At 34.8% G+C, this 26,904-nt stretch overlaps 3 protein-coding genes across 4 annotated transcripts; all 3 read left to right on the forward strand.

The window, feature by feature from the left end:
* The first annotated feature begins 867 nt into the window (after positions 1–867).
* LOC117122442 (putative ammonium transporter 1) lies at positions 868–6,904 on the forward strand. The gene is made up of 9 exons (XM_033268016.1): positions 868–1,304; positions 1,474–1,562; positions 1,878–2,012; positions 3,064–3,294; positions 4,072–4,210; positions 4,963–5,057; positions 5,481–5,607; positions 5,960–6,046; positions 6,474–6,904. Exons 1-9 carry the CDS (start codon positions 1,172–1,174, stop codon positions 6,893–6,895), a joined length of 1,458 nt encoding a protein of 485 aa, XP_033123907.1. The 5' UTR covers positions 868–1,171; the 3' UTR covers positions 6,896–6,904.
* A 2,359-nt stretch (positions 6,905–9,263) lies between these two features.
* On the forward strand, positions 9,264–13,230 carry LOC117122441. 2 transcript variants are annotated; one of them, XM_033268012.1, is made up of 6 exons: positions 9,266–9,442; positions 10,190–10,382; positions 10,742–10,807; positions 11,068–11,298; positions 11,626–11,727; positions 12,483–13,230. In XM_033268012.1, the coding sequence occupies exons 3-6, from the start codon at positions 10,754–10,756 to the stop codon at positions 12,561–12,563; spliced, it is 468 nt and encodes a 155-aa protein (XP_033123903.1). In that variant the 5' UTR covers positions 9,266–9,442; positions 10,190–10,382; positions 10,742–10,753; the 3' UTR covers positions 12,564–13,230. The 2 variants fall into 2 exon arrangements, with proteins under 2 accessions (XP_033123904.1, XP_033123903.1); XM_033268013.1 differs by lacking the exon at positions 10,190–10,382 and having other exon boundaries at positions 9,264–9,442; positions 10,744–10,807.
* A 3,850-nt stretch (positions 13,231–17,080) lies between these two features.
* Positions 17,081–26,900, forward strand: LOC117122409 (U1 small nuclear ribonucleoprotein 70 kDa-like). The gene is made up of 8 exons (XM_033267964.1): positions 17,081–17,413; positions 18,710–18,827; positions 19,574–19,638; positions 19,867–19,929; positions 20,297–20,378; positions 24,546–24,647; positions 25,342–25,435; positions 25,638–26,900. Exons 1-8 carry the CDS (start codon positions 17,267–17,269, stop codon positions 26,098–26,100), a joined length of 1,134 nt encoding a protein of 377 aa, XP_033123855.1. The 5' UTR covers positions 17,081–17,266; the 3' UTR covers positions 26,101–26,900.
* The last annotated feature ends 4 nt before the right edge of the window (positions 26,901–26,904 follow it).

Raw genomic sequence — 26,904 nt, forward strand, 5'->3', positions numbered from 1 at the left:
ATATAATACTGCGTTGTTTAACGTGCAGACGGTGCGCTATCGTAACTTGCATTGCAGCTCCCGGTTCAGCACAAAGTGGTTACCACTAGTTTAGCCGACTAAGTTGCTTTCAATAGAAGTATGTATTGGTTTCAAGCAAGGGTTACCCACAAAATCAGAAGACTTGTTTCCGGTGAATTCTTCTTGTGGTGAATTGGACAGAACACGCGAGAAACAATCACTTCTTTTTTCCAAAGTGAATACTTAGTGTATACTGCGTCCTTGTACACGGGACCCACACCGCACCTTTTTTTTTCTCCTTCTGGCAAATCCACATTTATTCTCATTATTGCATCATTATTATATAAATCATAAAAATTTACATAAAATCAATATAAGAACATAATAAATTAATCTCAGTTTTCCTACATATTTTTATTTTCATCTTATTTTTTTACAAATAATTTATTTTCCTTTAACACTTTTTAGTTTTTTTTTTTTCAATTCTCATCATTACATTTCCTATAGTTCAGACTGTAGTTTGCACCTTAATTTTAGTTCAACAATGAACATCCTGTTTGATTTAACGTTTTTTTACTTTACCTTCTGCTTTTAACCATGATTTGTAAAATAAATCATAAACATTTGCTTAAATATCAATATATGACATAACAAATTAATCTCAGTTCTCCTACACATTTTCATTTCCATCTTAATTTTTTACAAATAATTTATTGTCATTTTCACAATTTTTAGTTTTTTTCAATTCACATCATTACATTTCCATTAATGTAGACTATAGTTTGCACCTTAATTTTGGCTCAGCAATAAACATTCTGTTTAAATTATCATTTTTTTATTTTACCTTCTGCTTTTAACCATGATTTTTAAATTAAATAACAAGCTAATGTAATTAATTCATGGCTTTTCATATTCTTAACTCCAAATATAATATCAATATACGAAAGCATTTTTACATTCTGTTTTTCCAGTTTGTAAATTATGTTAGCTACACAATCCCAATAACCTTTAAGTCTCTGACACTCATAAAACACACCGCACCTTTACCACTCTAATAAGTATATCGATTTGTTTAGGTATTGGAAGTGTATTTTACTGGGCTGTTGGCTACGCATTCGCCTTTGGTCCTGGTAACGGGTTTATCGGTACGGATTGGTTCTTCAATACGAACATGCCGAGTGAAGAAGTTGACGATTGGTTCTTCCAATTTGTCTTCGCTGCTACAGCTGCTACTATCGTCTCAGGATCGATGGCAGAGCGGACCGAGTTCGTAGCCTACCTTGTGTATAGCGTGTTCTTAACTGGTAATTCATTGGTGTTTTTATTTAATGAAAACATTAAATTTAAAGCTTAATTTGTGTGTGTGTGTGTAAAAGTGAGTACTAAAAGAAGTCAATTTTTGTGTTTATAATTAAAAAAGTCTGAATTTTCCATTTCATCCAAACATTGTATTCTAGATTTTTGCTTTTGTAGGTTTCATTTATCCAATTGTTACCCATTGGGCGTGGTCTAGTGATGGCTGGCTGAGAGAAATGCCGAATCATAAACATATCAGTTTTATTGTAAGTACAGTAGAATGTTTCGTTTGAAACAGATGTACAATATCAATTATTATGTACCGGTACTTGCCAGTTACTCTCACAACGCAAAAATCGCTACATAATATCGCACTGTAGTTCTCGGCAACACGATTGGTCAGTCGAATCGGGAAGGCTTTCCGACTGCGTTGGGCAGTGTAAAATGTACAGTGAAAATACTGTAGCGATTTTATGGAAACCAGGTTTAAACTAAGGTCTTTCGTAATTATTCACCACTAAAAATTAATTTACTATAATATTTCCCAAATCTTGCCTACCTAATTTTCACATGTCTTTTAGGATTTCGCCGGAAGTTCAGTTGTACATATCTTAGGCGGAACAGTAGCACTGCTTGGTGCGATAATGCTCGGTCCACGCATCGGTCGTTTTGACGCTGACGGAAATCCAGTAACGATCCGTGGACATACTGTACCGGTACGTTTACTTTCTGAATTGTTAATTAGACCTAGATAATGACAGACATAAATTTGTTATTACTGTAAGTATATCATCTAGCCAAGTGAATTTAGAAACTGGGGTAGCCCTCGTCTCTGATGCCCTTGTGGCTTATGCACTACGGTATAACATATTCAACTGATGCCCCCTGTCTCCCCCCCTGCCACCACCACCACTGAACCTTAGTCCATCCTCTTTCAACAAGCACTTTACTTAGGCTTCTACTTGATGATCGAAGCGATGTCTTTAACTCAAAATGTTGACCTGATGATCATTTCTCCTTACAAGAAGATATCTATTTTTATCAGTCAATTAAAGAAGTCAATAATATTTGAGTGCATTCGTTGTCTCGTCACCATCATATTAATTTGACAGCCACCAAGATTCGTTGTCACTGGTCTTTGTTTCATAAATCTCTATGAAGTTCTTCCAGAGTCATGTCGGTATCTCTAAATAAGGCACTGAAACTGTTTGTTGTTTACTCTCTTTGGATGTCGAAGACTGTTGAATGTATAAGCAATACAGAATGTACTCATGAAATAATAACGAAATGATGATACAAAACATCAGGAAAAAATAGTGCTTGTATTCTCTTGCTCGGGTGGGGTCTTCCAAGGTCCCTAAGGCAGATAGTATGCCCGCCTACCCAGGTATTGTAACCGGGAAGAGGATTTTAGTTTAAATTTGAAGTACTACTAATATTTTCTATATTTCGATTAGTAATTGGAACTTATCTCTTGGGTTAAAAAAATAGGTTCGTTCTTGGTTTATAGGGGGAAGACACACCGCGGTATTAGGCTGGGCCCGGCATTGCGTCCTAATTTTGTTTTTATTTTTAAGTTATGATTCGTTAATAATTATGATTATTAGGACTTTTATATTGCCAAAATTAATAAAATGAAAAAATAGGCCTATGTTCTATCCTAAACATAATTATGCATGATTGGAAAAGAAAAAAATCATCATTGTAAGGGGTATACCTTTATATTCTGATTATCGATGTTTGTTTTTATCATTTTTGTTTTGTTAGCTAGCTGCATTGGGTGGATTCATTCTCTTTCTTGGATTTCTCGGATTCAATGGCGGCTCGCTAGGAAGCATCTCCAACCCTGGGGACGGCGTTATCGTCGCCGAATCAATCGTCAACACCGTGCTTTCCGGAGGTGTATCTGCGTTATGCGCCCTCTTCATCAACCTCGTGTATTACAAGGGAAGCTTGTGGAGTTTACTTACAGCTATAAATGGAGGTCTTACAGGAATGGTAATCACGACATCAAATTATTATACCGTACTGTTTTAAAATAGCAGTATAAAGCCCATCTTTTCTTTATACTAGCGATTATTCAATAGATCTGTCTACAACCTTTAGTCCTATTTCAGACAGCATTGCATCACCGCCTATCTCGGAAAGAGCTGGGGATGTTGGGTTTTCATCCCAAAGTATCACATAAATACGTAGAACTGAAACATTCTTGACACAAAATTTGCCTTGGAATTTCCAGTCAATCACCCAACCCTGGTGAAGATAGCAACAGTGCAATTAATTTGACCAAGGCACTTTATCTGCATTGCCTCTCTCAACCTAGGAGTATAAGTGGTAACTGGTGGGGTTGCCTGCTCCTGCGCTGTTTACCAGCAGCAACACTTAAAGCACGTGGACCCAATGACCAGGGAAAAGAGGCGCTTTGTATCTGCAAAGGAAAGGCGCTAAAATAAGTGATATAAATAATAATAAGTAATAATAATAATAATAATTGTTGTTGCTGCTGTTGTTGTTGCTGTTGCTGCTGCTGCTGCTGCTGCTGTTGCTGTTGTTGTTGTTGTTGTTATTATCTGTGTCACTGATTCTATTCAATCCAGCTTTTCTTTATGGTCTTGTATATAAAAGACCCAATGTTTACATCACTTTGAAAATGAGTTTCGTCGCCTTCACCGTCATCGACGATAACGATAGTGGCGGCGGTGATGATTATGATGATTATATATGATTATTATGATAGCAGTATTAATAAGTATTGAAAATAACATCTTTTCACAGGTTGCAATTTGTGCAGGATGTGACGCTGTTCACCGCTGGGGTGCATTTGTAATCGGATTAGTATCTGGTTTTGTCGTAATTCTCGTCAGTAAACTTGTTTTAAGACTACGCATTGATGACCCTCTGGATGCCGTTGCTGGTAAATTTACTATACAATACTGTTCCTACAGGAGTAGTTATTAAACTAAATGTTTCATAAGTAAGTGTTGCAGTGGCTGAACAAGTGGAGAGGAACCAACCTGTCTGAAAAATCTCCGTTCCCCACGCTAGAGTCAAGATTCTGGGGTGCCACAACAATTGCTATAGGCCTATACGTTTGAAGAGTTATATTCTGTTATCTTAAACTATAGTTCCCAATAGGGGTTAGTCTACAGCGTAATTTAATATGAAAAATATATTTTAAAATGAAATAAATTAGTTTTTTCTATTAAAAACTAGCTTCCAAAAAGGCCCGATAGGGGCAATACATTGTTTGCCATAAAATACTACCCAGTCGCTACACTGCTTTTCGCTGTAATCGCTAAACTGATCGGCCACACTGATATACCGCACAGTATACAATATAACTTTATCAATTTATGAATCACACGTCCAAAGGACAGGTACGAAACTAGTATACAATAAAACTTTATCAATTTGTAGAAATTTTGATCGGCTCTGTGCAAATACATACCGTACACAAACATGTGCACACCAATAATAAATACAAGAATAATTTACTTTAAGATACTATATTTATTTATTTATTGGCTTGATGGCACAAGAAATGAAACTAGCCAATCAGCGTCGTCACCAAAAGTTGTCAGCGCTAGTGTGTAGCAATTTTATTGATATCAGACTCTACCGAAGTGAGTCTTGACTATAATCTCTTTTTTTTTTTTTTTGCATCAGTTCATTTAGGCGGAGGCTTTTGGGGGACAATTGCAGTCACTATCCTCGCAAGGGACACTGGGATTGTTTATGCTTGGAATTCGGATGCCTTTCTAGTGAGTCTGATCGATATAATATTTATAGGCATGTCATGTATATGTACTTTCTATGTTTAATTAATAATAATCATGCTAAGTTTTAATGTTCAATATTTTAATTGCTTGTTTAAGATAGTTTCTTCGGGGAGGTGAGGTTAAGTTGGAAAATCTTGATAGATGGGGAAATATCTTTTTTTTTCATAGCAGGGTACATTTTATTGTTTTTTTAAAATTTGTTTTGTCTTCTTGTCATTGAACTGGAAAGATGGTCAGATCCCCAGTTAAAAGCGTGTTTACCCAAAGCCTGTGATTGGCTGTATCACTACAATAATTATGTGCTCTCTAAGTTAGTGGCCTAATAATGTAGGGCCTTTTCGTGAGTATAATATTCTCACTACTTAGTTAGATAATGCCAGTAATGTATATTCTTTTTGCCAATAGAGTCTGTTGTGGAATTTTACTGGAGCAATTGCCATTTTTGCCTGGTCAGCCGCCACGTCTTTTATCATGTTTGGGTCAATGAAGGCATTTAACATTCTCCGAGTTAATCCCACAATTGAAGAGAAAGGTCGGTGCTCCGTACTACTTTCAACATAGGCCTATAATATGTTTGATTGGATAGAAATCTTGGTATCCCTTAAACTATGAATACTTTGATTAATATCTGAATCAATATGCTTATAAATTAAGGTGAATTTAAGCAATTAAAACATTATCAAGAACAAGTAATTTTATAGCCTACGTAGGTCAATTTATTTATATTATTACATTTATAATAACTGCTTTATTGGGCCTATAGCATGTAAGTTTTAATTTCATTAATTTTACTGTATAAAAAGTATAAATTTAATATATAACTTATGTTGTGAGTATTAAATTGCTCCAAACTAACGGTTTTTACTTCTTTTTTTTTTAAATAGGTTTGGATATTGCGAAACATGGCGAACCTGCGTATCCTCTGACAGCGTATGGCCATGGTTGGGACATGGATGAAAATTCAGAAACGAGTACGTATATTTTTCACCATTAGTAATAACTGCAGGGGTACATGCCTATATGTGGTAAAGGCGGGGCCCTACGGGTAAAGTTACATTTACACTAGACACGATAAAACGACACTAAAACGACATGTTATCGCGTCGTTTATATTCTTAACACTGATTATTCGTGTCGTGTTGTTACCGTGTCAAGTGTAAATGTAGCTTTACAGGGCATAGTAGGCGAGACAGTTCGTAGGGCCTAGGCCTATAACGCTAATTGAATTTGAAACGAAACGTAACGGTTACGTTAGTGACGTTTTGCTACCATAAGTATATCTTTTATATTACAAACGTAATTGTAACTACGTCGATAATGGTGTTGTTCTATTTAGCAATGGCATTTTCGTTACAGCCCATATAAAACTAATTTTAGTTTGATATGTCTTTTTCTTAGGAGTAGGCCTACATTTCTCGATGAAAAGTATATTTACGGTATGCACCTCAAGAGATCAATCGATAGATGATTCAGAAAAGGCGCCATCAACGTCAAAGGTTAGGCGTAACACAATTCCGAATCACATACTTGAGGAAGCAATCGGTGGAAAGATTGACGGACTTAATTCACTGTCAAAAGATTTTGAATCGCATCCATCAATTTCGACAGTAGACACCCTTCCCGCCGAACATAGGCTTGATGTATCAGAACCAGATGATAATGGTGTCAAAATACCGTTAGAAGATGTAGACAAGGATAAGAACGCACTAACGCCCACCGAAGAAATCAATTCGGATCGCAAACAACTGGAGGAACAAGGCGGCAGCAAAGTTAATTACGGTTTCGACAAAGAAACAAATTCTATTATAGAAAGTGTCTAAAATGTGGTTTACTTGTATATATATATAATATGGGTGTTTTTTTTAACCTAATGTAATGACCTAATTACATATTATTTTTTAGATAAAATTTGGCAAGAGCGCCCTCATTTGTTGTAAAGCAACGGTAGCGCTTTAGAGGCTATTTGAGATTAACATAATTGAGATTTCGTACAAATGTAGGTGAATGGAACACATTTGTTAGAGAGTTTAGATGATTGAAAGTAGGCCTAACAAGTAGAGCCCACTTACTCCACAGAGTGCATACATTCACCCTTTTCCTGAATACCGAAAACATTTATGAGCGATTTCATTACTTTTCGTTTATTCGAAGGGTAAGTTTAAAAAAAAAAAAAAAAAAAGTTTTTCTGTGATTCGCGTGATTCTCCACAGATCAATGTACCATTGCACTTTAATTTTATAAAGATACTTTTATCATTTTTTTTTGGCGTAACACTGCAACAGATAGACAGACAATCGATGAATACATAACCTCCTTGGCGGAGATATTTAACCACCTTACCAGCTTTCTCTTGGAGGATAAGTTAATCCTATCTTCGAATGATTAAAATATGCCTCCAATATCGATCATATTGACCGCTTGATTTATTTTCGTTTCCATTATCGGAGAATAATAATACTAATATTACTACTAATAAAAATAACAATAGGAATAAAAGTATGAATAAGAGTAATGGAAATGACAATAATAGATGATTAACATAATGAGAATAAGATAAGAATGAGTTAGGAATAACTAAAATACTAGAAATAGGATTAAGATCAAGAAATATAATGATAATTATAAGAATAGAAATAAAATATAGGACTAGGAATAAGAATAATAAATAGAAATACAAATAAGGTTAATATAGGAAAGTCAGAAGGAAACAAGAGTGACAAGAATAAGCACGGTAAGAATAAATTTGATATACAGTTATATCATGATTAGGCCTATATAAAAGGATGATTATTTGATAATTTCAACTTTCTTTCCTAAACGAAGAACTAACAACAAGCGAAATTTGAAATCACTTATTTTATCTTTAGTAGGTCTAATCTTTTTTCTTTTTACCAATCATTTTTATGTTATGATTTAAAAATATTAACATTTTAGACATCACATGGTTTTTAAAAATATTTTAGTTTGATTTTTTTCAACTATAACAATATGATTTTTATAGTATTGTCCATCGGGTTTTTTAAAAAATTGTATTTTACATTTGTTTACTTTGATAATAAATCCATTTGTACATGAAATGTTGGTATTATTTTTATTTAGTCTTTATTATTCAAAGGATATTTATATGGAATTTTGTACAATATAATACTATTATTTTTTGCTATGAATTCATTTTCGTTTTTCTTAATGGATGGACGTTGTTCTAGCTTTTAACATAGCGATTTCAATCTGCTCCAGTAACTGTGTAATTGTTTGTTCAGTATGGCTATAAAAGAATAATAATATTATCAAGAATAAATTCAAATTTATTGCGGCACTGTGGTGTTTCCACAATTTAAAAATACAAGTTCAAAAATATGATTAATTAGGATGTAAACGACACAAAAAAATGATTTAAAAAGTAAAACCGTCTTTACAATACTATATACCCTATTAAGTCCTACTTACTAACAGGGCGGCGCCAGGGGGCAGCAGGGCCAAGCCCCAACCGGACAGGTCAAGCCCCCCCCCCCATCGGACAGAGCTTGTCGGGCAGTCGGACTAAAAAATATATAAAAATAGGCCAACGCCAAGCCAACACATGTCTGTCACAATCAGAGAGTCATTTCTGACCATCCAGAGGTTTCTATTCTTAAAAAATCTCCTTTTTGAGGGGGAACGCCCTCTCAAACCCTTCCCCCAGCTCAACTCTGGCTGTAGAAGCTGCACCATAAGCTAGCAAAATATAGCTACAGAAAGCACTGAAATAGCTATATTGCCATACACCAGCCTGATATAGCTTTAGTACGGTACAAAATAGCGCAACAAAGCATTAAAACAGCTCAGATGGAGCATATTGCAGTACGGTATTATTGCTCCAGCTGCTTTGTCTGCCCTTTTTGCTATTAGCACTTTAACAGCACTAAATTGCATAGTAATTTTAGTGTTCGGAATTTGATACCATCCGGGACAGGGACTCTTGTTAATATATATGCCTATATTACTGAATAATGCCCTAACATGCTTTTCAGAATATACTTATCCTTATCCGCCCCAATGGCTGCGTATCGCATTAGTCAAGTTTTTAAGCATGCGCCATATAAATCTGTTTTATCCAATTCCAATCGGGTTCAAATCATGATCATTCAATAGAGTAATGATCGCCATTAGGCTAAAACATTAAACCTACTGCATATCAAAACATCGCACATGACAAATCGCATGTCGATTGTGCAACACTGTGAGATCACCACAGACTGACACGAAAGACACCAATGTCGTTCCATACCAAGCCGATAACCTTGCAGGGGATTGTACCTGAATAATAATATAATTTGATACCAAGCTTATATTTGTCTCAGATCAGACCGTGTTCATTGTACATAAAGGTGAGTTTAGTCCGTGTTCAATTGATTTGATTAACATTGACCTTAATGCATTCGGCTTAATTTTTGGTGTTTATCCCTACATCCATTAATATAATATTGACTTTCAATTTCATATCTCATAGCATGTGATGTTTCGCCTGGCACTAATATAAATATAGTTGGTCATTCTAAATAACAACTCCCTGGTCATACCATGGAGGGAAAAAATAAATACCGTGGAGAACGTGACTCAATTTGCTATCGATTTGGCAAGTATGTGTTGAATATCGTGGTTATCCCGTTGGGTGGTCGAATTAGATGATTTCTATTGGGTTTATATTGGGATGGTCGACTATAATAATGTCATTACTACAGCCTACTATACTGACGACCATTACTCACACTGACCATAATTATGCATGAAGAAAATGAAAATATTTCTCCATCTTATGGAATGCGAGTAGTCGCTAAAAAGGACTGTTTCATCCAACAGACCTTATTGGCCAGAAAGACTAAACAGAAAAATATGTTTTTAAGTACTACTTCTATAGAACAAGTAGTAGGCCTATATTGAGTAATAAGAAATAACATAATCCGGTCACATGTGACAATGGTGGTGGTGATAATGATGATTTTTATCAACACTGTCTTATTACTCGTTCGATGTACACTACATTTCTTCATGTACAGTAGGCTTATATTATAAGTTCTGATCATCATACCATACTATTGAAATTAATCTGCTTTTCTACTACCGTTCGCTGACAGACAGCAATTGGGCTTCGTAACTCAAGGACGTCATAGCTATTATAGCAGCAACGCCCACGAAATATCCGCTACATTATTAATTATAGTTGACGTGCTGTCGTAGGCCTGCGCAAAAGTTAAGGAAATATAGTTCCTGGTGACTACATAAACTGTACGCTAGTTTGTTTCGAAAGAATAATTCTTCAGTAATAAGACTTCGCCATACACTGTATCCCATTAGTTGGAGCTGCAAAGAATTAAGAGATGGGGGCGTTACAAATAAAATAATAAAGTAGATATTTTACCTTAATGGAACCATTGTAGACCAAGAGTAACAACGATTTATGAAAAGGCCGTAAGCCGGTTGAGTGTTTGATTTTTTTAACTTGACCTTGACAATAACTGAAGACATTATCTGTCTCTTATACACATCTAGATGTGTATAAGAGACAGTATATATACTATTAAAATTGTAAGAACCAAGAATCTGTGAGTGAGCAACTGGTGTAAGCCTAAATCTATGTATGAATGTATGTATACATATTCATTAATGCATCTGTTCCAACTAATTACAGGTATTAAAACATGGAGTTTAAGTACGTTCTCACACCGAATGGATTATTGAAGATCATCGAGTCTGTAAGTTTACATATATAAAGGCTTATATTCAAACAAAGTTCAAACTTCCATATTATTTGCCACAGAGACACAAATCAGTGTAAGAATTATATATACATTATATATATTATATATATATATATGTGTGTGTATAATCACTACTATATTACATCACATATATATAAAACGGTTCATTGAATATTATATATATGTGTGTGTGTGTGTGTGTGTGTGTACCTACAAAACGTGCAAACCGTAAATTCCGGAATGTTTGTTTTCAGGTTCTTCTGGTCATCGGTTTTGCCCTCATCGTCGACATTATCATCGATATCGAAAACAGTAAATGTGTCCGCTTTTTCAATAATGAGATCTGTGGTGACGGAGCCCCGTGGGAGTATTTCATATTTGCGGTTTTTGCAATCCTTGTGGCAATTCTGACGTTGGTTGCTTTAGTGGCTCATCTTATTATGCCTGCATGGATGAAACTGATTAAAGCAAAAGTCGCAAAAGTGGTATGATATGTTATTATCTAGTCAGGTTATGTTTCACATGTTTAGACACATAATTACTTCATTGTTGCGCAAAAACAACAGATTTTATTTAATAGTAGCCCACATCATGATCACATAGGCAGTACTGTAGCATATGGAATAGATGTTTACACAGACAATTATGACAATTGTGACATCTATGGAGCGCCGTTACATCCAACTTGACTAACTTCGCTAATTCTCCTCCCTGCATCTCCCTCTCCCCATCCTGGCTCTCGAATCAACGTTTTTTTTTATGTAGTGGACCACCGTTAATCCTATAAATGGTTTCACGTTTTTTTCTTTTAGGAACTTGTGTCCTGTGTTGTATTTGCTATTCTGGCTCTGGTCGGGTCTGCATGCCTGGCGTCTGCGATAAATAAAGATCAAGATGAGCAAGTCGCAGCCTGTGTAAGTTACTCTAGTCGATGTAGGTCTAACATCTGTCATTTACATTTATTTTCTCAAATGCTTGAGAGATTCGTATACACTGACCGTGGACCTATGAATATTAATAGATCCATACACTGACTAAAATAAAAAAACAATATATCTAAATTGTCGAATAGTGTGACGTCTGCATAATTAAATGATAAATGTTCATGTAATCGACACATTTGACTGTTTAAACAGACAAGTTATATGTCGTACGCTAATGTTGATTGAATATTATATGTAATTTACAGTTATTAATAATTGATTACTGTCCGGCTGTATCAAAAATATATAGTATTATACTTTCTATCTGTATCTTCTATCTTCGCCATACACTGTATCCCATTAGTTGGAGCTGCAAAGAATTAAGAGATGGGGGCGTTACAAATAAAATAATAAAGTAGATATTTTACCTTAATGGAACCATTGTAGACCAAGAGTAACAACGATTTATGAAAAGGCCGTAAGCCGGTTGAGTGTTTGCTTGTTTAACTTGACCTTGACAATAACTGAAGACATTATTAGGGCTTAACAGACCATTCAAAAAAGTAATGTAGCAGCCAAAGCAGTATACATTTTATGCTGGCCAGATTGGTTAATGAGAAATAAAATTTCCACTATTGTCTGCACAGTACAGTATATAATTTTATTCAGTACAAAATTATGTCGACTAGTGTTTATCAATAATAATTATAATTCGTAATAAATATAATATCGCTTTTTAATTGTAGGTGCTCGGATTCATAGCATTTGCTCTGTTGTTGGTGGAATGTGTTTTCCTGTACCGTACAGCGGATTCTCTTTCTTTGTAATTTAATATTTCCTAATACCTGGTTTCAAATCGCTACATGCTATCGCCGCAGCTTTTGGCGACGCTGATTGGTCGGTCGATCAGAGAGCCTTCCCGATTGGGTCGGCGACAGTTACGCAGTAAAAAAACTGTAGCAACAAGGTAGCGATGGTATGGAAACCAGGATTAAACTTTTCATCAAAGTGGTGCTGTAACTGTAGTATATGAATCTTTGGACTTGGAGGATGCAGCTTATTGCTTTATAGTGACACATGCCACCTACGATGAAGAACACCGAACAGAATAAATTTTTGTTTTGTAGATGTTTCGTGTTCCTGTTTTATATTTTGTAGATTTCACGTTTTATCATTTTCATTATACTCACTTTCAATATCTGTAATCAGGGAACAGTTAACTGTTCCGTGGTATAATGTACTGTGGGCTAAATTGTCTTCCGTCTGTAGCATAGAACTGCAGGACGCGTTGACGCCCATGCATACAGGTACACTTTAGATTTGTGTAGCAGTTTACTTGGGTAGAAAAGTCCTTAAATTTCAACCAGGAACAATATAATTCTGTTGTAGAATAATTGTGATCATGAATTTCTGTTAAAAGAACAAACCCCAATGGCAGAACAATTTTATGATCCTTGATTTTGTATTCAAATAAACAGTGTTTGTGAAATATAATTGTAGCAGTGTTCTGTATTGTTTATTGTTTTTTTTTCTCTTTGATTGCGAATGATTTGTTAACTTATTATGCACCGATACTCACTGTTGAAATTCCAAAAATCAATGAGTTATTATTTGAATGCTAATTCAAAGGAATTTTACATCTGTGAATTATTTTCGCTGACTGCTGGTAGATTATTTTTATGCCGACATATACAATGACATGCATAGATATTATCATTATTATCATCATCATCATCATCATTATAATCAAATCAATCAACAGTATAGGCCTATAATTTGTAAAACGCCAATATCCAAGACAGATGCAATGTTCTGCGGCTCTAATGACGCCCACATGATAAATTTAACTTATGAAATTGTAAAAGAAAACTATTTACACATCTACCATCTGTCTCAATCACTAATAGTACGAGGTTGAAAAAGGTCCAAGAAGCTGCTTACTACATAATTTGATAAATCGTGTTGTGATTTAGGTTCAAGAAGGTCAAACATGTATTTCAATGCAAGACCAAGGCACCTGTGATCAGCATGTTTATCACAAATCTATGAATACATGCCCCTATTAAAAATACAATATCAGTTCGTTTTTGCAGAGAATTGGAGGAACCATGCCATGAATATGATCTATAGAGCAGTGGATCCCAACCGGGGGTCCGCGAAAAATAATTGGGGGGTCTGCCAAGTCAAAAGGGTCCACAGGGAGTCCGAAAAACGTTGCAGTCCGCAAGATATTTAGACAAATTTTTACACGTTCATACACATACAGCAGTGTGATAAACACAGGTGATCATTGCCTTATCAATAATGAATCCCTTGACATATAGACGTTGTTCACTTTAAATTGTTTTAATTGGCATTATATTTTAATTCCAATATCTCATTCCTGATTTTTTAGAATCTTTTTTATTTGTTTAATTCTGGGGTGGGGGGGGGGCATAAATTTTACAAAATTAAAATAAATCGGGGATAAAATTACATTCAAATTTTGAGTCTGACAATGCCATTTCCTGCCATCTAGAAGTGGCTCAGCCTCAACCATGGTAGGCCTGAGGTGATTTCTATTCAGAATTTCAGCATCCGCCACAGTGGATGTTTATTGTTGGACAGAGCCCTGCTGGGTCGAGTGGGCGGAGCCCCCTCGTGCCCAGACATTTTTGATGTTTTGAGGCCTTCATAGATTCTGAAGATGCAATATGAACAGTATTAAAGTTTTTTTTAATTTATTTTTTAAGTACCGGTAGTAGTCGTAGAAAATGACGGGGCCCGGAGGGACATCAGAGGTGGAAAATAACTCAACCCCACCAGGCCCGCAGGGCCGTCGGAACCGCACCGGTCGCACCGGCTTTGGCCGGACCACTTTTTCTCAATCCTATCACAGGTCTTCCTCCATACCACCAATTAAAATCCTTTTTGGGACCAGGGTTTTAGTGGTCTTTAGCAGTTTTGGTCTCTAATTTGAATCAATATAATTAAAGACCGGCTTTAAACGTAGTCTTTAATATCTCTATTTAGAGGGGAATTAAGAAATGATATAGTAAATGTAAGATGTTTGAATGGGTGTAGGGCCTACAGTTACTGTAAGATGTTATTATTATTATTAATGCTAAAACTATTTCCCTGTAGTCAAGTCCTGTGCATGGTGGTCTTTTGGTGTCTAATTCAAAGGGGTCCCAATTTGGAAGAATCCACTTCCGGGAGATCTGTTTAAATGAATTTTCTTATGACAACCAAATTTTGCTGTGCATGGTGATAACCATTAATGATTGGTACTAACTGCTGCGCAGACAATTGACATTACAGTTTAAAAACTTGTTAAAGCATGCAAATATCATCATGAATTTGCGGGAGATGGTTTATTTCGGGAAAAAATATGCTGGAGTTCTTCCTACCAGTTTCCAGGAGACCCCATTCAGGAGACTCTACGGGAGACTTGGAACTCATGGGTACTAAATGTGGTCTTTAGATTTCTCTATTTAGATGGAAATTAAAAAATAATACATTAAATGTTTTTAAATGGTTGTACAGTAACTGCATGCTCTTATTTATTCTTAATTAAACATTTCTTAGTAGCCAGACATCAACTTGTCTTACCATTAAAATATTACTAACATTGCCACTAACATTATCGTCATTCAATAGAAAAAAAAAACGCTATACACAAAACAGTGCATTGGCTAATATATCTACGTGTAAATAATATATAAATATAAACACAATTTATGTATTGCCGTGTACATTTCAACTTTATTGACAATCCTTAATTTCAATATTTAAGATTGATTTTGAAATTGTTTAAAGGTATAATATAAAATAACAAATAAATATTATAAAATTTTGGCAGAGGTATAATGGCCAAGCCGGCCCTGATTAGGCCTACTTCCAATATAGAAAATTGTAACCCTTAAATTAAAAGTGAAGACATTAATTTTTCTAAAATTATGTATGTGCTATTTCCCGGCTGAGGAGCCATTTTTCAACCATGGTGAAAAAAAAAGTGTGTTGCACCCTACCACCCACCCATGCACACTCTTATTAAAATGGCCGGACCACTTGTAAAATGCTTCCGACGGCTATGCAAGGTTGGGGCTCTGAGGTGTGAAAATGTATGATTATGGCACTCCTAGATGGCCGGAAATGACACTCCACTTAAAATTTATATACCATTTAATTTTTTTTCCCATATTTAGGAGCGGGCGCGGACCGGCTTCCTCCCTCCCCTTGAATCCGCCACTGGTTTGAGAGCAAATATTATTCAGTGCTTTTAATTTCCAATGTTCTGATGTAGTCTATCAAAACTTTCAAAGCTGAATATAGCTAATTTCGACATACCGTAACTGATCTATACAAAATTAAATCAATCTTATCACAAACATCGTGGAATTAAAGGAGAGGAGGGGAGGGGCAGGAACGGACAGAAATAGAGGGTCCACCCACCTCGGCCCCAGCATGGTTGGGGCTGAAGAGAGAAAATGATTATGCCACCTCTAGATGGCCGGAAATGGCACTCTCAGATTTAAATTAGATTATAATTATTGTATGTTTCTTGAAAATTTTAAAGAAAATAGAGAAATAAAAAATGACTATGGCGGGCACCTCTAGATGGCCGGAAATGGCCTTTCAGCTCAGACTTAAATTTGATTATAATTCCTGTGTTTTTTTTTTTTTTTTGGTGTACCCGGGCCGGCTCGTCCTCCTTGAATCTACAATCATGACGGGGCTGAGGTAAGAAAATTTATGATTATGGGACCTCTAGACGGCCAGAAATGGCACTCTTACAGAAAGAAAATGAGTGTGTACGCTCGGAGACTCGAAGAATCAGCAGTGGCTTCGCTAGGGGGTTGAGGAAAGTTCCCCTCCAAATAATTTTCTTTCTCTCCCCCCCCCCCCAGTTTTTCCCTCACCCCAGTTTTGCGGGGAAGATGAATATTGTAAGGTTGGCCAATAAAATTAATTGCTCCCATTGGTCGTTTCAAGGCCACTATCCACCTAAAAACAATATATTTTACATTTGTAAAAAATATAGGCCTACTGAGTATTTATAAATAAAAATTACAAGCACATGGATAGAAGCGTTACCCGTTAAATGTCTGTGTTGATAAATTACCGTATAATTGTATCTCCGGTCTACTATGGGAAAAATATTTCCCCCTAAACCAAAAATTTTACCTTTCCCCTCCCCCGATTTTACCTTTCCCCTCCCCCGATTTCAGGCGATGGCGCCCGAGAATCGAGTACTGTATAGGCCTAATTGAACAGTATGGATGTGCCGTTGTTCGTAGGAAACAGAAATTTTCTGATTTCTTTCAAAGTCAGGGAACCAGGCTGGTTGGTTAAGTACGTTGGGGGCAGTATTCTGTCGACATTTTTCAAGACGACGCGTGTAGAAAAAAAGAAAGCGAGTGTTGTTGCTAATTTTTATCAACAGTTTGTAAGGTTATTTCTGTGTAAATGTTAGAATTTCTGTGTCTATGTTTGTTATATAGTTAACTACGTTTCATATTTTGACAATTTTGGTTATCAAATCGGAGAAATGACTCAGTATTTGCCACCGAATTTGTTGGCGTTGTTTGCTCCCCGCGACCCCATTCCTTATCTTCCGCCTGTAGTCAAACTCCGCCATGAATCGAAGACATCTGGTTACACGGGAATGGCTAACCTTGTAAATGGACTTTTTGAGGTAAGACATACAATTGTGTTTATTTACTTTATAACTTTGTAGTTTATTTTCTTTCAACAGTTATATACTTATTTTATTTTTGAAAATTTTGGCTTGCCTACCACATAGATAGACATACATACTTAGGCTTAGTTAGCTACAGCCTACTGTAATGCTGGTCAAGCAAGCAGGAAGCAAGCTACTGTCTCAGTCTGTAGCCTGTTGTACGCCTACAGCCTAGGCCCCTACTGATGATACTGTATTTAATTAATAAAATAATAATGATGGGCTTTTTTGTGTTTTGACATAATTGTTGGTAATTCTAGGCTAGCTAGTGCCTAGTTCCCTAGGCACGCCTAGGCCGGGCCTAGTCTATGGCGCTATATTATTTACTGGATAGGCATAGCCTAGCTTAGGTACTGTAGAGTAGGTGAATTATTAGCAGGCTAAGCCTAAAGAATTAATTTAGTATTGGGATATGTAATAGCCCTTCAATGAATCAAATTGACTGGAAACATACAATTGCAATAGAAATTTTTTTTTTAAATATAAATTTCTCAACAAGACAGTGAGGGAAATGAGCAAACGGCAACAGTTGACAAACACCTCTAGGCCTTCAATGGCTCACCCCATTGTAATACAAAAATAGAAGTATATAGATATGTAATGCATAAAAATGTACAAACAACCAATACAATAACATTGGGGGAAAAAAAGAGGTGAAAATCGTCAAGAAATAACAATAAATAGTGAGAAATGAAAAACAAAAAAAAGGCAAAGAAAATAATAATAATAATATGGCGTATTTGATAGTAATAGAAATAATAATAATAATATAAATATAGCATAATAATGACGAGCGTGGTGGCGGACTTGAAACAAGATGGGACAACAGGGTGAAGGGCGACAAAATGCATTCCATACAGTACATCATCCTAGCCAAACTTGTAAGTGGCCGAAACAGTACTACACCTCTCTGACGCCTATCTACAAATTTTAAACAATTTATTTTGAAACTGAGACACTACTTTCCTCAAAAAGCTTCTCATTTTTAATGTACTCTACTGATTAGAATTAAAGTGTTTTGTAGTTGTTGTTCTGGGGCTGGTGGGTGGGTGTGGTTTTCTTAGTTTCAATTTAATATTTATTATATCTTATTGCATTTATTATGTTGATGGTAGGTTCTATAGTCTGGCATATTTTTATCTCGGGAATTTTATTGTAATTTTCTATTTTGACAAATTATTTATACTACTTACTACTGTAAACAAGTACTGTACTAAAAATGACTAAAGATAAATTAATTACATTTTTTAGGACCCAGAAGATACACCGCCACCGACTAGAGGAGAAACCAGGGATGAAAAGAAAGTACGCAAAGCCAAGGAGCGAGAAGACCAAACTGCTATGAATCTCAGGGAAGAAATTGAGTCATGTATGTTTATTTGTTTAAAATCAATATCTGTTTATCCTGGATTTTTCACGGGCATTTTACTGATCATGTAACTGCACGTAGTAAACACCAGGAACATAAAATACCTGATTGGTTGGTGGTGATTTTGAACAGTATTATTGGTTGAAATCCATTTGCCATTTCATGTACATTGTACGTAGTGGAATTTAAATGAACATGGGTATTCCCAGCAGCTTGTTCTAACCGACTACCATAGCATGAGGCTGCCAGCATTTTATTGAAAATAATCATCAAAATCAATCATGTTCTTTTACTGGATGCAATTGTATAACAACCTTCGTAAAAATGTACAGTAGTGCATGATAGGATCTTAAGCATAAAAGTACCAAGTGCTCTTGTGTATTGAGCTAAATTGTATTTACTGTGCTTAATTTGCATAATACAGTATATTCCTAGAATTGTGGTATGGACAATATATTTTTTAATGTAGAAAGACCAACATAGCTCAGTTAGCTAAGCTGGCTCTAGCCAATGTGTGGGCACTGGACAATGGAGATTTTCACAAAAACCTTGGCCCTGGTTCAAATCCCACTGCTTGTTTTTCCCCATGTGCATGTTAAAGAACGCAATACACTTGGGAAATGAGCCCAATTCACCACTAGAACAGTGCAGGTCATGGGAATTCAGTGGATTGTCTCCTTGGTGTACTTCGACCAAAGAAATCAAATCAAGCAGTTATTCACATTGTTTACATTCTTCATTTGCAGGGGATCCTCACAATAATGGAAGTGCCACTAGTGATGCATTCAAGACCCTATTTGTAGCAAGAATTGTGAGTATATTTTTTATATAACCTCATCTAAAATGAGGGCAGTATTTAAGTAACATTCCCTTGATCAACTGACATACATTAGCTGCATTTGTCTAATTATAAAAGTAATTAAATTGCTTCCTTACAGTAAACTATAACCGTACATTTATTAATATAATTTTGAATGGTTAAAATGGAAAGAGTTTTACTGTCATCTTTAATCAATTTAAATATTTATTTTACTTTCAGAACTTCGATACGTCAGAATCGAAATTGAGACGCGAGTTTGAAGCTTATGGTCCAATCAAAATGGTATGTTATTACAAGGAGCTGTGCCAACAAGGGCAGCAATTCTCCATTAGAAAACCGACAGATATTTGTGCAAAGAAAAGGCGTGTTATGATTACCCATGATATTCACTAGCAAATCGGCAAAACGTGCAACCGCCTTCACTCAAATGGAGTAGTCGTGCTGAAATTTTATGCCACTTTCATCTATTAAGTTGCATTGTCAAATTTTGAATTGTAGATGCCGATAAATATTCTGAATAATGATAAATATTTTTTTCTATTTTAATATTTCCTGGAATTTTACTGTTAGCAGATGTAGAAAGGTAGAGCACACAATCTTCATGCCCCATACATTTTGATAAATATTATTTTTCATATTTTATCCATAGATTAATTTAGTTCACGATAAAAAAACTGGGAAGCCACGTGGTTATGCATTCATTGAATACGAACATGAACGAGACATGCACAGTGAGTACATTTTAGAGTAAAAAAAAAAAAATATCATTAAAAAATTAGAAAACTTCAAACACTTGATAGATTATCAGTCTGTGCGTACTGACTATTTCTACATTGAATGTGTTCTATTTGTGTTTAATCAGGTTATCTAAAGTAATTTTTGAATGTTGCACATTTTTAATTAACAGTTAAAACATATTAACTAACTCTAAATAATAAGAGTGGATTTTAAAGATGGAAAGTGGGTTAATCAGGGCGGGTGGAGGGCCATGAAACTAGCTTTAGACTGGGTGGCCCCATCCACCATAACTACATCCCTGGTATTAAATATTTACCTGTGATCTTCCTGTAACCTTTAACAACAAAATCTGTTATTTATTGGCATCTGTTATTCAGAGTCATTCGCTATTATGTTAATCAGACTCAACAGTCTTTGATAAGTAGTTATATTTTATCATGTAGGGCAGGCCCTATATTTTCAACTCTGAATTATAATATAAAATTCATTGTAAATTTGATGATTGTTCAATAAGTTTTATTCTCATTTTTGATTGCGTATGTTTTGTTTTTAAAGGGAGATGCCCACAGATCTAATACATAGCTAGTATCGAGCCAGACCAGGGTTCATATTAGTTTATATTTTGATGCATTAGATCCGTGGGCGTCTAATTTTATCATCTGGCTTCATTACTAGGTATGTATTAGGTCTGGGGAGTGAAACATGTTCACATGCAATGTGTATATTAATCATTATCCACTCAACATAAAAACTAGCTACAGTACATCCTTTAGTTACTCACTCACCATTTGGGGACCATTTTAGAGAAATATGACTAGAATTTAGTGTTTACATTTTTGACCTAATTGGCAAGAATAATAAGAATAACTTGTGCCAGATAAAAATAAAAAATGGAATGGAATTCCTATAATCTGAATCTTAGGGATAATACTTACAAAACCTTAAGCTGTTATTAATAGTTTATTAAACATTACCATGAATTTTCTGTACAAAAAAAAACAAATCTCATTTCATAGACTATGATTTCTACACGAAAAAATATTAGGAGAACTTTTAAATTGGTGTTGTTTTGTGAGATGTGTAAACGTGAATCTGACATGGCACTTTTTTTGTTACTTTCATATAACAGCCAAACGTGTGCTCCCTGCTTCACGTAACGGCTTTGTTGCGTGTCACTGTCCCTCGCCCTCGTGTGCGATTAGCAACCATGATTGGGTTGAAAGTTATACACCTAATTAGGTTTGTATTCATTATAAGGAAGGTATTATTGGTAAGAGAAACTGGTAAGAATGTGTATAGTCAACATAATTCAATTTAAATAAACTAAACTAAACAATAAAAATTATATTATAAATTTTAAAACTATTAAAAATATATTAATAGATAATGTTTATGCAAATTTATAAATAATTGTTTTTTTAATTACCATTAATTAAATTTAATATTGTAATAATAAAACACAAGATTCATGATGTCTTTATTGTCATCATCAAAGCAAGAAGCTGCAAGATACATTAAATGGAAGAATTTTATATAATTAAACAAAGAAAACTATTAGCATTTGACTTTGTATGCATGTCGTCTAATAATATTAAATGGTTAATCTGAATATTTAAAATATGAGCACCTATAACTGAATACACTACAATAAAGTTATTTAGATAAATTAAATATAGTATACATATAAATACTATATAAAATATATATATATATATAAATATATGTATATATATATGTATATATGTTTATACCTGTATATATATATATACACATATACATATATATATTAAAATGTTAATAATAATAGGACCATTAATTATAAAGTAGTTTAAAATATAACTTAAAATGCTAAACAATAAACTTAATGAAATTAAATATTAGTAATTTAATATATAATGTTGTATTAAACTAATAACCATTACAAAATTTAATTAGTTATTAAAAAAATAAATAAAAATGTTAAATTATCAATTCATAGTTGTTTTCAACACTGTTTTGATTTATTTATGAACATTAATAAACTGTGAAATGCACTTGTACTTTGGTAAGTTTAACAAATGGAAACAAAGTGCATTTTGGTAAGTGCGTCATTTGGGCATTTCAAAATTTGTATCCAACTTGGACTATCAGCATTCTACCAGATAAATCGACCAGATCAAAGGGTTATGGGTAAGGTCAGGTAGTATTTGACTGGTAAGACTTGTGTCACACAATAATTAATTAGGAGGGATGCATTATGGGAAGTAAACCAGTTGGTTAGTGAGAACTGTATTTATTTATTTATTTATTTATGTTATCATTATTATCCTTTTCCTCCCTTCCCTATTCATTTATTTATTTTTTTTTTGTATTTTATATTTGTAATCATGATGTTCGAATCTGTAATTTGATTTTAAATGCTTCATAGAAGAACACTGTTTTGTACAATTTTATTTTTTTGTGGAACCATGTAGCGCAGTGGTAAGGCTGTGGTGCGGCTATGGTGCTTACAACTAAACAATTTTGTGAGTGTGTGTTCTTTGGAAGGTACTTTAGACATCTTTCTTTCGCACTCTGTATTATAATTAGGTACCTTGTTAGTTTTGATGCCAACAATGCAGTAATTACATTTGCAGAACACTTTGGAGGCTATTCAGTGAGCTCATTACATTTAAATCACTTCATAACATGGCTCCAACATTTCTATCTGACATCATCTTTCCCTTTCAAGACTGAACGGACCTTGAGGTCATCAGAGGTTCTTCTCAGGCCTATACCATCACAGCCTTCAACAAAATACTATGGACCATGCGAATTTTCATGGTCAGCAGCCGTTCTTTGGAACGCCTTTCCTAACTCAAATCAGGAAAGCTGAATCTCTCAACACATTCAAGCAACTCCTTAAAACCCACCTTTTCAATTTGCACTTTCTCCATTAAACTCTTTAGCTTGAATATCTCTAATTTTTATTTATTAAAATCTTAATTTTTTTTTGTTGATTGTTAAGTGCTTATAGGCGTCTATATCAAGTTGAACTTTATTATTATTATATTTTTGTCAGAAGTTTGTTCCAATGCCTGGGATAATGATTTGAAGTAAATAGAGGTCCAACAAACTACTCTCTGTGCCCTTGGTAAACCACCTCTAGAAAAATATGCGTTGGCATTGTCTTAAGTCAGAATTGTAGAGTTAAAGTATGGCTTTCAAGCATCAACAATAATGTACTTGTATTATACATATAGTATAGTATGTTACTAATTTAACTTGGAGTACTAGTGGTACGGTACTGTATATCCACCACTTGTGATCTTGTGGCTGTATGCAATCTTAGACTTCTAGACTAGAGACTGAAAGTGTTAGTTTAGGTACTATTTTGGCTATTCATCTTTGGCTGATTGATAGGAGCTGAGTTTCATTTTTAGGCTAGGGTGCATGCTTTTGGTAGCCAGTATAACTACATGAATCAAGTGTGTGCGTTATAACAAGACGCAGTGATCATATATATATTTTTTTTAGTACAGATAGCCTAAATTTTGTTACCATAAAATAGTATGAAACAAAAACTTAAGAGCAACAAATTCTGTGAATTGAATTACCCCTTCAAAAAACATACTTGCTGTTAAGTATCAAGTTCCTCAATAATACTGTATGAGGCTTCCCATCCCAAAACCAGCATTAGTGAACACACATTCCATTCTTATTCTCCACATTGTACGTTTAATTAAAGGATGGGTAATTTACTGGAATTGACATACTGTTGCCAAATTTACGAGTAAAAGTATTATGCTTCTGTATTAAAGTATACAATACTGCCACATTCTTATGCTAATTACACTGTTACTATTAGCAACAGTACGCTGGTTTTGGGATGGCATGCCTCATATACAGTACGCAAGCAATTAAAACAATGCTGTAAATCATTTGAAAAGAAGGTTTTGGAGGGATTTGAGGGAATGTTTATGATGTATTGTGTAATAATATCTTTCCCTACAGGTATATCTGGTGCGATATAAGCTGTTTTTACCCCTATGAATATTTGCAGCATATAATATTGCAACTGTCTTTATTTAAACACAGGTAAACAGGTTGGTATATTGCTACCACGGTGTTGCCCAGGTTTTTTACACTCAAGTTGATTTTTGTACATTTTTTTTTTTTGTGATTTCAATCATTCCATACAGCTGCCTACAAGTATGCTGATGGTAAGAAGATTGACGGTCGCCGTGTTCTTGTAGACGTTGAACGATCGCGAACGGTAAAGGGTTGGCTTCCAAGGAGATTAGGTAAGGTCCTATGTATACACTTGTTAATGACTTGGTAACATTGAGTAAATGTTTTTGCATCATTTATTAACAGTAATTATTCTTTAGTAAAATGTTAAGGTTCTAGCAATAGTACGTAAAAGTTAGCATGTTTGTAGTAGGAAAGTGATAATAAATTTGGATACATCACATGACAATTCCCGGTATTATTATCTATAATATGCTCAAATATTTAATATATCTGAATCTTGGAAATAAGTTTAAAGTGACGTCCGTTTTATACTAGTGAATTTGTTGATTATTGTAAAACGGAGGTACACAGAAAATGATATTGATAATAAATAGGGATTCAATTTCAGTTTGAATATTGATGACACGTTATTCATTGTTGTTATTTCAAACTTATGAGACCTCCCCATATCCTGCCCAATATACAACCTGAAAGCATGCTTCTTAGTTCTGAATGAAACAAATCCATTATCTTCGGTTTACAGCACCTTATATTAAATTATTAATTGTTGTTTTCGTTGTGTTGTGTAAATGTATATTAAGAAAGGATAAGAAGAAATATATAGATACTTGATTCTCTTTTTTAACTACAGTATGTATTTAAATTTCAAAAAAATAATAATCCTGGGCTCATGTCATTGATGTCTACATATGTGCAGCCAGCCAAACAGTGACGTCACTAATTTGTATTAATATCTTTATTTAGGTGGTGGTATTGGAGGAACCAGAAGGGGCGGCCCAGAGGTCAACGTGAGACATTCAGGTCGTGAGGAGATGTCACAAGCGGCAGCTGCAGCAAGGTCAGTTTGGTATTTACAGTGCACCCTACCTGTATATAGTAGGAGATATAATGCACCAGGTTGATCCATCTTTTTTTTGGGAGTGGGGAGGGGAGAGTGGTTTTTAGCATTTAATGAACTGCACTTCGATACAACGCCAATTCTAGCTAATTTCTCAGTTTTTTATTTGATGCTGACATAAAATAATTTGATTTACATGTAGGGAGGAGGATAGAGAAAGAGATATGAGAGACACTCGAGGTGGTAGGGATCGTGACCGTGACAGGGATCGTGATCGTGAAAGGCACAGGAGTCGTAGCCGAAGCAGAGACCGTGAACGTGAACGTCGCAGAGACAGAGATAGGGACCGTGATCGGGGTGACCGTGACAGGCGTAGAGATCGTGATAGAGACCGAGGAGATCGTGATAGAGACCGAGGAGATCGTGATAGAGACCGAGGAGATCGCGATCGTGAACGTAGGAGAGATCGGGATAGAGATAGAGATAGAAGTGATCGTAAGGACCGTGACCGCGACAGAGATCGTGATCGACATGACAGGGAAGCTCCGGAAGAAAATATGGATGATGGTTTTGAATCTGCTCGTATAAAAATGGAACATGGATCAGAAGACAATGATAATGCATACAATGATGCTTATAATGATCAGAATGGTGCAGAAGATTGAATTAAAGTAACAGCAATAAATTGCATCTCTGAGATATGCTTTTAACGAACTGATTTTAGACAGGTAATTAGCACTGCAGGTGCAGCTCCTATCTAGTTTATTGTTTCAAGGTAAAGTATCAAACACAACATATTAACATGAAAAATATCAAAATTGGCTGTTAAGAGCCTGGTATCAAAATATGTCTTATTTCTTTTTTTTATTGGATCGTCATGTAAGTATTTTTTTTAAATATTGTATTTAGAATTTGCTTAAAATGTTGTAGTTTTTATCTTAATGGTGTTTAGCAGACTATAACTATTTTATATAATAATGTGTCTATAAAATGTGTTCCTATAAATCAGTGAGTATCTGTACCGCTGCAATTCAGTCCTGTGTATGTTTTATCCATGGTTTGTATGAATCTATTACCCAGATTATTTTACAGTTAGTTAACACTTTAAAAATTAAAATTTAATTTGGTGGTTCTACAAATTTTAAGGTGAATAACAAACAGTAATTTATAAATTGAATGCAGTACGGTATAATCACCCATTTATCTTATAATGTAAGTATTGGTCCGTGTGTAAAATTGGAACTGTGCTAGATATATCATGTTTTTTCATAGTTGCACGGTTCAGTGGGCGTGTCTAAATTTCAGTGTGCGCTCAACCCAAAGTATCCCATGTAAAATATTGGACTGCCAGTTAATTTGAAAATTGGAACATTATGTTGATGGTCATTAAGCACTGTTTAAGACACTAGCATTTTTGTTATTACACGATTGGATATGAAAACAATAAAATGTGAAGCTCAATGAATTGG

Source organism: Anneissia japonica, unplaced genomic scaffold (genome assembly GCF_011630105.1).
Source record: "Anneissia japonica isolate Jap-2015-1 unplaced genomic scaffold, ASM1163010v1 scaffold275_len1219475_cov178, whole genome shotgun sequence".
In the NCBI taxonomy this organism is placed as follows: domain Eukaryota; kingdom Metazoa; phylum Echinodermata; class Crinoidea; order Comatulida; family Comatulidae; genus Anneissia; species Anneissia japonica.

Coding starts and splice junctions, on each gene's coding strand:
- LOC117122442 (XM_033268016.1), top strand. CDS start 1,172: ATGCCGAGTGAAGAAGTTGACGATTGGTTCTTCCAATTTGTCTTCGCT. Junction 1,563..1,877: donor ATAAACATATCAGTTTTATT/GTAAGTACAGTA, acceptor CATGTCTTTTAG/GATTTCGCCGGAAGTTCAGT. Junction 3,295..4,071: donor ATGGAGGTCTTACAGGAATG/GTAATCACGACA, acceptor ATCTTTTCACAG/GTTGCAATTTGTGCAGGATG.
- LOC117122441 (XM_033268013.1), top strand. CDS start 10,754: ATGGAGTTTAAGTACGTTCTCACACCGAATGGATTATTGAAGATCATC. Junction 11,299..11,625: donor AAGCAAAAGTCGCAAAAGTG/GTATGATATGTT, acceptor TTTTTCTTTTAG/GAACTTGTGTCCTGTGTTGT. Junction 11,728..12,482: donor ATGAGCAAGTCGCAGCCTGT/GTAAGTTACTCT, acceptor TTTTAATTGTAG/GTGCTCGGATTCATAGCATT.
- LOC117122409 (XM_033267964.1), top strand. CDS start 17,267: ATGACTCAGTATTTGCCACCGAATTTGTTGGCGTTGTTTGCTCCCCGC. Junction 17,414..18,709: donor TTGTAAATGGACTTTTTGAG/GTAAGACATACA, acceptor TACATTTTTTAG/GACCCAGAAGATACACCGCC. Junction 19,930..20,296: donor CTTATGGTCCAATCAAAATG/GTATGTTATTAC, acceptor TTTTATCCATAG/ATTAATTTAGTTCACGATAA.